Here is a 16716-nt window from a genome sequence, read left to right as displayed (position 1 = left end):
CCCTTCTAATGCACAAACGCATTCAGTACTTTAAGTTACACCCATTGCAGACACAAACAGCTTATCAAGTCCCTGTAGAGAGGTACTGCCAATAGAATAGGACCATCTGCAGGAGCAGATCAACATCGTGACCCTATTGGCTCCATGCTGCCTAATGCCAGGCGTGGGCTAGTAGAGGGGTATAAAGCCCCCCAGCATTGAGGAGCTGTGGAGCAGTGGAGGAGCTGTGTTCTCTGGACTGATGGATGATGAGTTGGGGAGCTGGGGAGAATGAAGTGGGGTGGTGATGATTAGCCAACTAAACTGAAAGTGATGACTGTGAAAGACTGGTCCGGCCATGCAGCAGCTTAGTCATTCACTGCTACAGCAATAGTCCAGGGCATTAACTGACAGCCATGACAAACAGCCAAATAACGCACACGGCTTACCTCTGAGTGGAACCTCTGGGTTCTGCTGTCACTGACTGGAGTTTCGGCCCCAATTCCAGTTTTCAGTCAGAGCTGACCGCAGGGTTCCGGGACAATCCCTTCTTCCTGCATTGCACAACTTTTACCGTAATGAGCGCAGCTGGGTGCAAAACAGAGGCTACCGTACTGCCTGAAATATGAGCGCAGCTGAAGGGTGGGTTGTGGGTTTCTGAGTTATCTGGGGAATGTATAAATAAATAAATAATGTACTATAACAGTTAAAAATATAATATTAATAACAATTAATGCAATGATAATCTCTATCAATCAATAATAATAATAATATCTATAAGCCACCATGAAAAAACAAACAAATAGAGTGCTCTGTATTTAGAAGTGTGTGCACTACCTGTAATTAACTCTATATAACATTAGAATAAACCCAAATAAACATAAAGCAAATGGTCAGTGAGAGTGTCTACCTGTAATTAACTCTATATAACATTAGAATAAACCCAAATAAACATAAAGCCAATGGTCAGTGAGAGTGTCTACCTGTAATTAACTCTATATAACATTAGAATAAACCCAAATAAACAGAAAGTCAGTGGTCAGTGAGAGTGTCTACCTGTAATTAACTCTATATAACATAAGAATAAACCCAAATAAACAGAAAGTCAGTGGTCAGTGAGAGTGTCTACCTGTAATTAACTCTATATAACATTAGAATAAACCCAAATAAACATAAAGCCAATGGTGAGTGAGAGTGCCTACCTGTAATTAACTCTATATAACATTAGAATAAACCCAAATCAACAGAAAGTCAGTGGTCAGTGAGAGTGTCTACCTGTAATTAACTCTATATAACATTAGAATAAACCCAAATCAACATAAATTTAGTGGTCAGTGAGAGTGCCTACCTGTAATTAACTCTATATAACTTTAGAATAAACCCAAATCAACATAAATTTAGTGGTCAGTGAGAGTGCCTACCTGTAATTAACTCTATATACCATTACAATAAACCCAAATAAACATAAAGTCAGTGGTCAGTGAGAGTGCCTACCTGTAATTAACTCTATATAACTTTAGAATAAACCCAAATAAACATAAAGTCAGTGGTCAGTGAAAGTGTCTACTTGTAATTAACTCTATATACCATTACAATAAACCCAAATCAACATAAAGTCAGTGGTCAGTGAGAGTGCCTACCTGTAATTAACTCTATATAACTTTAGAATAAACCCAAATAAACAGAAAGTCAGTGGTCAGTGAAAGTGTCTACTTGTAATTAACTCTATATACCATTACAATAAACCCAAATCAACATAAAGTCAGTGGTCAGTGAGAGTGCCTACCTGTAATTAACTCTATATAACTTTAGAATAAACCCAAATCAACATAAATTTAGTGGTCAGTGAGAGTGTCTACCTGTAATTAACTCTATATAACATTACAATAAACCCAAATAAACATAAAGTCAGTGGTCAGTGAGAGTGTCTACCTGTAATTAACTCTATATAACATTAGAATAAACCCAAATAAACAGAAAGTCAGTGGTCAGTGAGAGTGTCTACCTGTAATTAACTCTATATAACATTAGAATAAACCCAAATAAACAGAAAGTCAGTGGTCAGTGAGAGTGTCTACCTGTAATTAACTCTATATAACATTAGAATAAACCCAAATAAACATAAAGCCAATGGTCAGTGAGAGTGCCTACCTGTAATTAACTCTATATAACATTAGAATAAACCCAAATAAACAGAAAGTCAGTGGTCAGTGAGAGTGTCTACCTGTAATTAACTCTATATAACATTAGAATAAACCCAAATCAACATAAATTTAGTGGTCAGTGAGAGTGCCTACCTGTAATTAACTCTATATACCATTACAATAAACCCAAATAAACATAAAGTCAGTGGTCAGTGAGAGTGCCTACCTGTAATTAACTCTATATAACATTAGAATAAACTCAAATAAACAGAAAGTCAGTGGTCAGTGAGAGTGTCTACCTGTAATTAACTCTATATAACATTAGAATAAACCCAAATAAACATAAAGCCAATGGTCAGTGAGAGTGTCTACCTGTAATTACCTCTATATAACATTAGAATAAACCCAAATAAACATAAAGCCAATGGTCAGTGAGAGTGCCTACCTGTAATTAACTCTATATAACATTAGAATAAACCCAAATCAACATAAATTTAGTGGTCAGTGAGAGTGTCTACCTGTAATTAACTCTATATAACATTAGAATAAACCCAAATCAACATAAAGTCAGTGGTCAGTGAGAGTGTCTACCTGTAATTAACTCTATATAACATTAGAATAAACCCAAATAAACATAAAGCCAGTGGTCAGTGAGAGTGTCTACCTGTAATTAACTCTATATAACATTAGAATAAACCCAAATAAACATAAAGTCAGCGGTCAGTGAGAGTGTCTACCTGTAATTAACTCTATATAACATTAGAATAAACCCAAATAAACATAAAGTCAGCGGTCAGTGAGAGTGTCTACCTGTAATTAACTCTATATAACATTAGAATAAACCCAAATAAACAGAAAGTCAGTGGTTAGTGAGAGTGTCTACCTGTAATTAACTCTAGTATTACTTTCATCTCATATCATTTCATAATTCTCTCCCAACTTAAAAGCAGCTCCCTGTTTTCCTCCCTCCGCTCTGTTCACTCAGTTCTGAAGGGGGGATCAGACCGCTGGATCTGGCAACCCTGCCTGCGCGCTGTCTGCACCCGGGCTGCTGGGGCGGGGGGATAAGCACGGAGAGACAGCAGTGTGTGTGTGTGTGTGTGTGTGTGTGTGTGTGTGTGTGTAATATTTCTCTCTTTTACAAGAGCTTTATTCTTCTGTATGAACCTGGATCACCTCTGTAGTGAGTGAACCCGCTGGAGAAGCGATGTTTGGTCCGTTTCAGCAGATAAACACTGAACAGCCCCAGGCTTTGTTAGCTAGCTGGGATGCTAAGAGCTAGCTAGCGAGCTAATAGAGCTCCGCACTGTTGCCATTTAGCTCATTAAGATACGATTCTGTCTTCCTAAGGACAGAATTATGCATGGGCTGTCTTAATTATCTTAATTATCTGTTTAATATAATCCATAATCAAGTATTAGCCTGTTAGCCAGCTGTATAAGCTAGCTAGTTAGCTAGCTAGCTACAATAGCAGCTAGCTACTTTAGCTAACCTGTAATGTCAGGTGTATTGCATTTTCATCTGGTAATAGTTTACCACTGTTGTCCTTTTTATCTCTGTTTTATGTTTCTATAGTCTGAGTGAAGGAGTCCAGAATCAGATGGTCTGCAGGGGGTCCTGCTTCTCCTCTCCATCCTGCACTGAAGGCTGACCCACCATGCAGGGTATGATGACCCCTGTCACTTCTGCTGATGCTGTTTCTGCATTTCTGCATCATTCAGAGTGGGGGTTTTTTGGGGGGGGGGGTTGGGATTGTGGAAACTGAGCTGCACTGTAGAGAAACTGACCCACCCTGATCTCTGTACAGTGGAGGTGAATGGAAGCAGGTGTCGGTTGCCATGACTACAACACAGATACAGCCCATAATTTATCTCCTATCCAAACCCACCAGTGCAGCTACAACACAAGTCTTCTGAGGTTTATATGGAATGATGATGATGATGATGTATGTAGTGAATAGAGAATCTCCACTAATCCAGGTCTCTTTAGGGACTTCTTTCTGTAGCTGCACTACACCCTGCAGCATGTATCCCTCCACCATTTTAATGATCTGGTTCTAAAAGCAGGTTCTAGAGCCGAGCTCTTCTCAGAACTCTGGTAGAACCGTGTCTCAGGCATCAGGCAGCGTCTTCATCACCATTAGGTGAAGAACTTTCTGTGAGGAGCTTTTATTATTAGAGCTTCAGACGTCTGCTTCCCTTCACCTCCACTGTAGAACCACAGCTCTGACTGGAGGAGGTTATCTAGAACCTCCACTGTAGAACTCCAGCTCTGACTGGAGGAGGTTATCTAGAACCTCCACTGTAGAACTCCAGCTCTGACTGGGGGAGGTTATCTAGAACCTCCACTGTAGAACACCAATCTGACTGACTCTGTTTACATCTTAACTGTTTAATTATGCAGGAATCATTAACGAAGGTGAAATTCCCTTCCAGATTTCTGCCATAGTGCTGGGCTAATTCTGCAAAATGATATTTTCCATATATATCATTGATGTCAGCAATACAATAATATTGAAATTCATTCGCAGTGGTCTTACACAGCTGATATAGGAAGTGTACTCCCAGTATTGTAAACATTTTTATTTATTTATTTTACTTCCAAAACACAAAAAAAAACACAAATTTGTTATCCTTCATGTCTTTTTACGTTATTTCTTTTTTTCTGCCTTTTACTAATTACTAATTATGTAAAGCTGCTTTGTGACGACAACAGTTGTAAAAAGCTATACAAATAAATTGGACTTGACTTGGCTTATCAGAATTTCTAAACTTGGCGATCAGTGTTGCGATCTGTCCGTGTCATATATATGATAAACTGATGGTAAAATATGTTTTAAAAAAATTAATAAAAAGACTACTCTGAGAGACAGAGAGTCAATGAATCCTTACTGCAGAGTGGAGGGTATAAGCTGATGAAAATAAAATATTAAACCTTAATACTATATGTATTCTTCTTGATGCGACTATATTCTTATGTATATGTAGGTACGTGTATGTATGTATTTTTTTTGGGGGGGGGGGGGGGGGGGGTGGGTTGTAAATTGTTGTAATTTTTTATGTTTGTCAGACCCCAAAAAGGAAAGCTGCTATTGCAATAGCATCTAATGGGGATCCAAAAAAAAACAAAAACAATAATGTACATATACATCATATACAGATATAGATCCTATATCGCCCCCGGCTACACTGTCCTGCACAGTTTATTGCAGCGTCAGCTCCCAGCATGCCTTATTCCACTCATTAACATTAACGTACTTACCTCTGCATGAGGATATGAAGGCAGATACCTCTGAATGTGTATGATGTATGTAGTGCTATATTCATATTCATACTCGCAGTGAAGGGTTTGATTAATATCACTGTTCAAGTCAAGCATAAGTGATAATCCTCGTTCTCTCCAGGTTGCCATTTGTCCTGTTCGCTGTATGGCTGCAAGCGGACCTACACCAACCCGGAAGCGCTCGCCAGTCACATCCAGGATCACCATAGGATGCCGGCGCAGTCTCTTCCTGGTACGCTGCTTTACGTGACCTGGGCTTTAACCCGGGGGTCTGTCAGTAAATACCAAACAGTCAAAGTCAGAGTACACAGTGATCACACCTCACAGTAGCTGATCAGCGAAGACATGCTTGTTGTCTTGGTTTTCTTCTTTAGAGCCTCAGCCTTTCATTGCTATAGAAATGTATGGGAGGCCAAGACTTCCATTACTGGTTAGCTCCATTAGCATTATAGCTGTAGAATAAAAAAACAAATATGTCTTGACTGTGGTGTTAAAGGGAACGACTGTGTGAATAGAATTTATTAGTCCACTACAGAATTATGCCAGAATAGCTGTGTGTAGCTCTGGGGCTCCCTCTACAGCTGTGGACGGTAATTCACTTTTATAGAATCAGAATCTCTCTATTTCTCCAAGTATTATGTTACACACACAAGTAATTAGACTGGCTGAGAACAACACAAGTATGACTTGTAAACCCAAGAGAGAAATATACACTAAATAATAAATAGACTAAAATAATTATTATTAAGTTAGAGAAGTACTAAAAGAGCTGAGGGAGCCAGGAGAGATGTTAAAGTCTGTACTTGTACAGGTATGAATATCACATATGTTAGAAGGCCTTCACCTTTACCTGCGTCAGACCAGCTGCCACCCACCAGTCCGACCACCAGGCTCCCCCACCACCCGTGTCAGACCAGCTGCACACCCTCCTACCACTGCTACCTGCCTAATGACCATGTTCAAGTCTACAGGGTCTCTTAACTATCTGCCACTATTAATATCACCACCATTAACCATCATTACTCTGATTATATTAGTTATACTAATTAACCCAACAGTTCTGAGGAGATCAGAGGAGATCTGATGGGTCGGGTCCCACTTGTGAGTCCTGGTTCCTCCCCAGGTTTCTTCCTCCAGCTCTGAGGGTTTTTTCTTTGCCACTGTGGTCTTTAGCTGCTCACTGAGGGTCTCAGGTTTTCATGTCTTCTTATGTTGTTGATTTCTTGTCTTTCTACTGATTGCTGATCCTGTTAAGCTGCTTTGTGACAGTAAACACCTGTTGTAAAAAGCTATTCAAATATATTTACATTGAAGGTGTTTAGCAGACAAGGACAGTAGTCATTCTGCTCTATTCTGCATCTCATGGCTGCTGTCTCACAATGTCCCCTCCTCTCCCAGGAAAGTCCTTCCTGTGCTCCACGATCGGCTGTGAAGCCTCCTTCTCCAGCATGCAGCAGCTCATGGATCATATGAGGCATCACCACAAGCCAAATTACTTTTTCCTGTGAGTGCCATTAGAGTTCAGATCCCTTATTAAAACATGGCTAACATGGATGCTTTAGTTCAGTCCATGGGTCATTTTTGCATAAATGCATCAACGTCCATTCCTGCATGTAAATGTGTGACTCTGTAGTTTCACAGTGGAGCCATGAAGCTAATGCGTGTCTAAATGATCACACTCTCCTCAGAACATGTAGAGGTGTTCACTAATAATATAAAATATATATAATTACTCTAATATATTAATTATATGCTAATATATTGTGTTAAAGCTTGATGGATTTATGCGAAAAGTGGGATTTCTTTCTCCCCCTACAGTTTATACACCACTTCAGTAAATAGAAATCATGCTTTGAGCGCCCCCTTATGGACAGCTGTGCACATGCATTTCTGGACAGTGTGAGAGCTGCAGAAGCTTGATCTGAAGGTGGAGCAGCATGTGGGCTGAGGTGGTAGAGTAATACTACAGGATTTTACACTAATATGACTCTATGGGTTCTGCAGCGTTACACAGCAGTTCTGGAGAGAGGTTCTCCTCCTGCAGCTCCACCACCAAACCTCCATATAGTGCAGTAGCAGCAGCAGCGCTCCTGCCCGGAGTGGGAATGACGGAGACGCTGTTCTCCCTGTTCCAGTCAGTGGAGCATCAGCATGATCCTGAAGCTGCTGTATTAAGGCAAAATTGTTTCATAGCAATACTCTTTTCTTTTTTTATGCAGGTGTGAAAGCTGCAGGGCGAAGCTACGCTCCTACCGCACCCTCCTGAAACACTTGCAGACGTGTGCTAAGGTGGCCAAAAAGGCTGCAAAGTCAGACCCTGGAGCAGTTCCTGACATGGATCCCTCTGGTCTCCCAGTGGCCCCTATGGACATGGAGCACTCTGGCCCCCTCCAGGCCCCTGTCCAGCCTGAGCATATGCAGGCTGCACCCTTGCTGAGTTCAAACATGGGAGTGTTGGACCATCCCAAACTGCATGTCCATCAACCCCCAGCCAACAGCGCTTCATTAGAACCCACCTCCGCCAGGCCTCTCGCAGAGCCCCTGGCTGCGTTAGAGCCCAACAAACCCCAGAGCGTGTCCGGTCAACCAGAGGCCTCCTACAGCCCTTTCCCTCCCAGTCTGTCTCCAATACACCCAGCCACTCTTCCGGACCTGTCCCAGCCGGAACAGCAGAACCAGTGGTCCCCCAGACTCGGCCAGGCCGTCCTGCCGTCCTCTCCGCCGGGCTCGAACGCGGTCTGGAGGAAGAACCAAGGTGAATGAGCTTCACAGGGCTGTGAGACGTCAGAGAGAGTGGTTTTAAATTGGGGCCTGACTGATAGGAAACTTTGCCATACTAATTTTACAGGGAAATTCCTTCACAATTTCACAGTTTCTGAGATTTAAAGTCATCCAGAGTGGATTTGGTGTGAATTTGTGGTTCAAAGATTACAACACACACATGGCCTTATTATTTACTTATTATTTATTATCCAGTGAACCCACTTGCATCCTGTTTTTCTATACAGGGGCCTGCTTTAGAGCCAGAACCTTCTCAAAAGCCTCGTAAAACAGCGTCTCGGGCATTTGGTAGCTGTTTCTTGTGAGGCCTTAAAAACTTAAGAAAAACTTAAAAAGCCCATTTCACACCAAACCACTCTGTCCACTCTGTTTGCATCTTTATCATTTAATTATGTAGATAAATTCCATTTAAAAATGCAGATTAATTCATTAATATCAGCTTTATATACTTTTTAACATGCTCATAATAAACAGTAGGTTTATTTAAATTAAATGGTGCTTTACTGGCTGATGTGACTGTATGGTTCTTAGTTTTCAGTTGTTCTTCAGTTGTTGTTTCTTGAACTCAAATAAACATCAGAAACTCCAAAGAGAACATTTTCTGAGCTGTTTTGTTTTTCTTTTAATCATCTCTCATTTTTCTTATGTTCATATATAGTAATATATCTTTTTTGGATGCATTTTTACATATTTCCTCACATCAGAAGTGTGACATAAATCCTAGAGCTCTAAATATTGGTGCTTCTTAAATCTGGACCTCGGTATTGGCTGAACCTGTATCAGTCGGGCCCTGTTTTAAACCAAGTGTCATAAAGGCACTCGTAGTGCTGTTCAGAGCAGCTCTGGTCCTCTAGGTCCTTACTCCAGCACAGTTTGGTGATCTCCCTGCCCAGACACACCTGATTCAGTACAGCGCTTAGTTGGGAGGGTGATTAGCGGCCCCTGTGCTGCCTGTAGTGTATTACAGTCTGTCAGAATGAGCGTGTGGATCATATGATCGTTATAGAGCATTATAGAGCGCCCCCTACGCTTCCTGTAGTGTATTACAGTCTGTCAGAATGAGTGTGTGGATCATATGATCATTATAGAGCATTATAGAGCGCCCCTATGCTTCCTGTAGTGTATTACAGTCTGTCAGAATGAGTGTGTGTATCATATGAGCATTATAGAGCATTATAGAGCGCCCCCTACGCTTCCTGTAGTGTATTACAGTCTGTCAGAATGAGCGTGTGGATCATATGATCGTTATAGAGCATTATAGAGCGCCCCCTACGCTTCCTGTAGTGTATTACAGTCTGTCAGAATGAGTGTGTGGATCATATGATCATTATAGAGCATTATAGAGCGCCCCTATGCTTCCTGTAGTGTATTACAGTCTGTCAGAATGAGTGTGTGTATCATATGAGCATTATAGAGCATTATAGAGCGCCCCCTACGCTTCCTGTAGTGTATTACAGTCTGTCAGAATGAGCGTGTGGATCATATGATCATTATAGAGCATTATAGAGCGCCCCTATGCTTCCTGTAGTGTATTACAGTCTGTCAGAATGAGCGTGTGGATCATATGAGCATTATAGAGCGCCCCCTACGCTTCCTGTAGTGTATTACAGTCTGTCAGAATGAGCGTGTGGATCATATGAGCATTATAGAGCATTATAGAGCGCCCCCTACGCTTCCTGTAGTGTATTACAGTCTTTCAGAATGAGCGTGTGGATCATATGAGCATTATAGAGCATTATAGAGCGCCCCCTACACTTCCTGTAGTGTATTACAGTCTGTCAGAATGAGCGTGTGGATCATATGAGCATTATAGAGCATTATAGAGCGCCCCCTACGCTTCCTGTAGTGTATTACAGTCTTTCAGAATGAGCGTGTGGATCATATGAGCATTATAGAGCGCCCCCTACGCTTCCTGTAGTGTATTACAGTCTGTCAGAATGAGCGTGTGGATCATATGAACATTATAGAGCATTATAGAGCGCCCCCTACGCTTCCTGTAGTGTTTTACAGTCTGTTAGAATGAGCGTGTGGATCATATGAACATTATAGAGCATTATAGAGCGCTCTCTACACTTCCTGTAGTGTATTACAGTCTGTTAGAATGAGCGTGCGGATCGTATGAACATTATAGAGCGCCCCCTATGCTTCCTGTAGTGTATTACAGTCTGTCAGAATGAGCATGTGGATGATATGAACATTATAGAGCGCCCCCTACGCTTCCTGTAGTGTATTACAGTCTGTCAGAATGAGCATGTGGATCATATGATCATTATAGAGCATTATAGAGCGCCCCCTACGCTTCCTGTAGTGTATTACAGTCTGTCAGAATGAGCATGTGGATCATATGATCATTATAGAGCATTATAGAGCGCCCCCTACGCTTCCTGTAGTGTATTACAGTCTGTCAGAATGAGCGTGTGGATCATATGATCATTATAGAGCATTATAGAGCGCCCCCTATGCTTCCTGTAGTGTATTACAGTCTGTCAGAATGAGCGTGTGGATCATATGAACATTATAGAGGATTATAGAGCGCCCCCTACGCTTCCTGTAGTGTATTACAGTCTGTCAGAATGAGTGTGTGGATCATATGATCATTATAGAGCATTATAGAGCGCCCCCTACGCTTCCTGTAGTGTATTACAGTCTGTCAGAATGAGTGTGTGGATCATATGATCATTATAGAGCATTATAGAGCGCCCCCTATGCTTCCTGTAGTGTATTACAGTCTGTCAGAATGAGTGTGTGGATCATATGAACATTATAGAGCATTATAGAGCGCCCCCTACACTTCCTGTAGTGTATTACAGTCTGTCAGAATGAGTGTGTGGATCATATGAACATTATAGAGCATTATAGAGCGCCCCCTACACTTCCTGTAGTGTATTACAGTCTGTCAGAATGAGCGTGTGGATCATATGATCATTATAAAGCATTATAGAGCGCCCCCTACGCTTCCTGTAGTGTATTACAGTCTGTCAGAATGAGCGTGTGGATCATATGATCATTATAGAGCATTATAGAGCGCCCTCTACACTTCCTGTAGTGTATTACAGTCTGTCAGAGTGAGCGTGTGGATCATATGATCATTATAGAGCATTATAGAGCGCCCCCTACGCTTCCTGTAGTGTATTACAGTCTGTCAGAATGAGCGTGTGGATCATAGAAGTTGTTGGGTTGATGCTCACTGCTGTAGAACATCCTACATTTCAGCTCATACACATCTGTGTGTTCCAGCTAACTTCAGCTCTTCTCACGAGTGTGTGTGAGTGTGTGTGTGAGTGTGTGTGTGAGTGTGTGTGTGTGAGTGTGTACCCACTGGGAGTAAACTGACCCTGAGTCCTGAAGAGAAAGTCTACCTTTTTTGAGTTCACTGTGTTTTGTGATGTTGCACTGTCCTGGCAGACCCACCCGCGCCCATTTTGCACAGATGGAGCTCTCCTCCGAGCAGTCAGGCTCAGGCTTTAAGTAGAGAGGAAGTCAAGGTGAGGCACACACACACACACACACACACACACACACACACACACACACACACACACACACACACTGCGAGACAGGAAAGTCTAATCGAATCAGACGTTCCCTTAGATTCACAGTAGATGCTGCTGCCTCCTTCCCCCACTCCCCTCTGACCATGCTCACTGTTCCCCTCGGCGTGCTTTACTAGTCCAATCATGTGCTTGATTCAATCCCAGGTATACAGTCATGTGAAAAAGTTAGGACACCCCATAAATGCCTTTGCCTGAGCATATCTGAACATCTGGAGGTCTGATCTTCATGTGAGGTGATCTAACTAAACTCACACACCTAAAGAAATGTCTTTAATCATCATTTATACAATAGAATTAATTGAAATTTAAATTTCACCCCCCCACACACACACATCTATTACTCCTTCTAATGTGTAGAATCAGACTCAGCTGCAGAACATCAGCTTCAGATGATCAGAACATGGTTGGAGAGGATTATTCTGGAGGAGTCTGGAGTCTGATTTAAACCTCAGACGTTTAGTCTGGTCTGATCTTGATTGATGGTTGAAGTGAGGGGTGAAGAAGATCACCATGGCCAGATCCAGAGCTCTCTGAGGCCTTCAGAAAAAAGGGTGGAGTCTGGGAAGGGGTTTAAACAGATCTCAGAACAGTTCAAAATCAGCCGCTGTTCCACCGTCCACTAAATCATCTACAAGAGGAACAGCTGACCAGCATGACCAGATCAGACCGTCCCAGCAAGATCAGCCCAACAGCAGAACCTCAAGATGAGTCAGGAAGTCTCAGGTGTCATCACGGTAGCAGGTAGCTCTCACCACAGTTCCTCAGGAATCCTCTCGAACCATGTTGCAGATGTTTAAATATGTTCCAAAAAGACAACGTCATTTGTTCACATGACTGTATGCCTGCTGGCCACTTTATCAGAAACACCTACTGCCTTGTAGCTCCATCTTCCTGGTGTGCAGTTAGAGGCTGTAGCTCATCTGATGGTTGCCATCCTCTGGACCTTCAGCCTAGCAGTGACCTCGCACCTGTACCAGTGCTCCGAGAAAGGACAACCAACCGCTGAACCAGCGACAGGGTCTTGGGCTCCCGCAACTCACTGATGCTCAACTTCCAGGACTTAAAGGATCCACTGCTAACGTTAGTCTCTGGTGCCACATGATACCACAGCGTCCACGAGTCCATGTGTTGCTGTTCTGGAGCTGTGCACAGTATTAGGCGGGTGGTTTTAATGTTATGGCTGATTTGGTATATATAGCTATGGTAGGTGTTCCTAATAAACCGGTGTGCTTGGTGGGCTTTGCTAACAGGTGGTGGTGGTGGGCATTGCTGGCTAAGGTCTAAGGCGTGTTGAGCTGCTGACAGTGCTTCTACATTTCATCAATTGCAGGTGGAGTTTGAGGGACATGGTGGGTTCACGGTTTGAAGCACGTCTAGAACCACGTCTAGAACCTCAGATAAAAGCTTCTTCACCTGATGGTGATGAAGACGCTGCCTGATGCCTGAGACACTGTTCTACCAGAGTTCTGAGAAGAGCTCGGCTCTAGAACCTGCTTTTAAAACCAGATCATTAAAATGGTGGAGGGATACATGCTGCAGGGTGTAGTGCGGCTACAGAAAGTAGTCCCTAAAGAGAACTGCATTAGTTCAGATTCTCTATTCACTATTTTACCTTCATCATCATCATCATCATCATCATCACTCCATATAAACCTCAGAAGACTCGTGTAGCTGCACTGGTGGGTTTGGATTTGCAGGGTCTTCAAATCCACTTCAGCACAAATTATTCTCAGTACTAAAATCTGTCCTGCCACCAACACCAAACTCAAACTCCACCTTTAGCAGCGGCTGGTTTTTCATTTCCATCCATGTCAGCTGGGGTTTGTGTTTGTTATTGAAGTAAAGCTCTGGTCAGCAGTGTAACACTGTGACCGCGCTCAGTCGCTGTCGTCTGTAAAGTTCCTCTCTTTTTACATTGTCCCTCTCAGGTCAGTCCTTCAGCTGCCGTATCCTATGGGAGCACACCAGGGGGCGCTACAGCTGCCTTCAGTGTGGCCACTGTACCCTGGACCGCAAGGAGATGACCGCACACATTGAGGTCCAGCACAAGAGCCCAGGGGGCAAAACCAACACAGATACCGGTATTTATTTATTATTATAAATAATTACGAATTGTTATCATTATTATTAAAAATGCTTTATTGGTTGAGGCTTTCCACAAGTACTGCAATTTAGTCATGAGCACAACTGCTTATCTTAAAATATATTTCATAAATATTGCATGTAAATATAATTAAATGCAACAGTATTTTATAAAGTTTTTTTATTTATTAGTTTTATTGTTTATAATATTATTTTTGTATTTTCTGTTTTAGTGCTGATTTAATTTTCTGTAAGCCCTTTGTAAACATATCACAATAATAATAATATATGATATATTATATTATTATTTTGTTTATTATTATTATTGCTGTTGTGAATAATAATATTAAATTAAACTAAATTAAATTAATTCATAGGAAGCAGATAATACTATTATATGTGTATTATTTAATAAGTATTATTTACTTTACTAAGTAAATAATAATACATTAGTAAATAATTAGTGCATTATATTGTTATTGTATTATATTGTTCTTATTATGTACTTGTAATAACATTAATGATAATAATAATATAAAAATCTGCTTCCTATGATTCATTGTGAAGTTAAAGTTTGTGTCATATAACCATAATAAGTTACTATTAAATAATAATCATTACAAATATTCTTCAATTTATTTATTACTATTATTATTATTGCTGATGTTCATAATATTAAATTAAACTAAATTAAATTGTATATGTAATTATATAATTATATATGTATTATTTACTTTAGTGGTAAGTACATTATCATTTTTCTTATTATGTAATTGTAATAACAGTAATAATAATAATAATATAAAAACATGCTTCCTCTGATTTATTGAGAAGTTATATAACCATAATACGTTACTATTAAATAATAATAATAACATAACATATTCTCATTATTTCTTCATTTATTGATGTATTTATTTTTATTATTATAAATAATAATATTGTTGTAATTTGTTTTTACGCATTATTGAACATTTTTGATCACGTTTGTGGACGCGGTCGTTCTCTCACTGCGATTTGAATGATTTCTGTGTTTATTAATAAAACTGGATTTTGTGTTTGGATGTTTTTACAGATGCAGTGGTCAGCTCACCTTCACCGCTGGTCAAAAGCCAGTCAGACTCAGAAAACTCCAGTTACACCCAGCTCTAACTCCACCTTCAGTCCCAAACTACAGGTCTGAACATTTCGGCGGCTCGCCTGAAGGGAGGCCTTTTATAGAGCTTTCTCAGTTACCAGGGGGATTCTGGAAAAGTCACACGATTGGCTAATAGTTCACTGCATGCTGTTTTTAGAAAGGTAGCAGGTCAGTGAGATGTAAAGCTGGTCGAATATTGAAGATGAATTTTCACAGTTTGTAGAACACACAGCGTTTAGATGTACTCCTGTAGCAGAAGCTGAGGTGTGTGTTGAACTAGAGCTGGACAATATCACGATATTATATCATATTGTGATAAATATGGTTATGGTGATAACAGTAATCTTTTCTAATCATATGGAGGAGACTGTTATTACTGCTTAATAAACATCCACTGATCAGCTGCAGGGTTCATTACCAACAGTGTAATTAGACTGAAGGGTTCATTAGATGAAGAGCAGCAGATGTTATAGAGTATAAATCACTGTATTCAGTACAGGAGAGGATCTGAATAGTAGTTTATAATAAGAATCTGATACTGATGTTGTTTTTAGTCTGTGATTATAGATGATGTATCGTGATAAATATCGTATATCGCGAAATAAGTCTTTAAATATCGTGATACAGTATTTTTAGCATATCGTCCAGCCCTATGTTGAACTCTTTTAGTGAAAGTCGATGCCGTTGGAACTGCAGGTGTGATGGATGAGGATGTTATTCACACATTTTTAAGTGTAATACATAAACACATTTTTAATAACAGTGTTGATGTTCTCTGCTTTATTATAATAAGAACGTCCCGTCTGTGGGAGTCTCTCCGTGTACCTGTGCGCTGATCGCTGATGTTGGTGTGATCATTCGCTCTGTGTGTCGTCGTGTTTTTTTCATAATCAAAATAAAACAGTAAAATAATGTGAAATGTCTCGTTCGTCTCTTCGCCTACATGTAAGAGCAGCTTTTCAGACGCTGACTCTTTTTTATGTTAACTTAAGCAATCCCCCCAAAACACACACACACTGCCCCCCACACACACACTGCCCCCCCCCACACATACACACACCACCCCCCCACATACACACAGCAGCTGTCCCTGCTGTAGATGATGTGCCTGATAAACGCTGTGACTTTGACCTTATCTAGGATTATTACTCAGTAATTACATGGAAAACAGTATTACTAGTAATATTATTATTATGATTAATATTATTATTAATAAGGTAGTAATTGTAAGCAGGCTGTGTAATCTGACTGTAGAAGCTGAAGGAAAGAAAATATATTTACTGACTCCATTTACTGACATAATCTTATAAATATCAAAATAAAAAGAGAGAAACAAAATAAATATTAAAGTTAAAATAAATAATAAAAGACGTCTGCCACGGTGGGCTAACCTCTCAGTACCCACACCCATCCGTACCCACCATTACTCACCCATACGCCTCCATACTCATCCAATTACCACCCGTACCCACCTATGCTCACACCCACCCACCCAAACCCAACCACTCATACTCACCTACACCCTCCCATTAGGGGCAGGGGTGGCTCAGCATTGGAGGTTAGAGCTCCAGGGTGTTGATGACAGGGTTGTGGGTTCGAGACCCGGGCTTGAACAAGCTCCCACTGTTGGACCCTTGAGCAAGACCCTTCGCCCTCTCTCTGCTGCAAGTACATAATAAGTACATAATAATAATGTACTCACCATTGACTAATTTATTATTATATTATTATATTTATAATATATTATTATATTTAT

General features: G+C 40.7%; 2 protein-coding genes across 4 annotated transcripts in view; one reads left to right on the top strand and one right to left on the bottom strand.

Annotated features, from left to right (window-relative positions):
• The window catches only part of tep1 (telomerase-associated protein 1), a 55818-nt gene extending 55295 nt beyond the window's left edge, over nt 1-523 (bottom strand). Inside the window, exon 1 of the mRNA XM_072691375.1 lies at nt 429-523. The gene's annotated coding sequence lies outside the window, so the exon portion shown is untranslated. The remainder of the gene's footprint in view (nt 1-428) is intronic.
• Nucleotides 524-3170: 2647 nt separating this feature from the next.
• znf414 (zinc finger protein 414) lies at nt 3171-15872 on the top strand. 3 transcript variants are annotated; one of them, XR_011980597.1, is made up of 8 exons: nt 3171-3306; nt 3699-3787; nt 5527-5637; nt 6804-6909; nt 7625-8160; nt 11592-11671; nt 13669-13821; nt 14898-14987. XR_011980597.1 is itself a non-coding variant. In XM_072691431.1 (7 exons), exons 2-7 carry the CDS (start codon nt 3781-3783, stop codon nt 14972-14974), a joined length of 990 nt encoding a protein of 329 aa, XP_072547532.1. In that variant the 5' UTR covers nt 3171-3306; nt 3699-3780; the 3' UTR covers nt 14975-15872. The 3 variants fall into 3 exon arrangements, 2 of the variants coding, with proteins under 2 accessions (XP_072547532.1, XP_072547533.1); XM_072691431.1 differs by lacking the exon at nt 11592-11671 and having other exon boundaries at nt 14898-15872; XM_072691432.1 differs by lacking the exon at nt 11592-11671 and having other exon boundaries at nt 3171-3337; nt 14898-15872.
• The last annotated feature ends 844 nt before the right edge of the window (nt 15873-16716 follow it).

Source organism: Salminus brasiliensis, chromosome 11 (genome assembly GCF_030463535.1).
Source record: "Salminus brasiliensis chromosome 11, fSalBra1.hap2, whole genome shotgun sequence".
Taxonomy (NCBI): Eukaryota; Metazoa; Chordata; class Actinopteri; order Characiformes; family Bryconidae; genus Salminus; species Salminus brasiliensis.
The sequence above is the reverse complement of the archived record's forward strand: the minus strand, read 5'-3'. Positions and strand labels throughout refer to the sequence as shown.

Bases quoted from the DNA above. Each gene is read 5' to 3' on its own strand.
- znf414 (XM_072691431.1), top strand. The intron at 6,910-7,624 runs GTGAGTGCCATT...TTTTTTATGCAG, and splicing joins AAGCCAAATTACTTTTTCCT to GTGTGAAAGCTGCAGGGCGA. The intron at 8,161-13,668 runs GTGAATGAGCTT...TGTCCCTCTCAG, and splicing joins GGTCTGGAGGAAGAACCAAG to GTCAGTCCTTCAGCTGCCGT.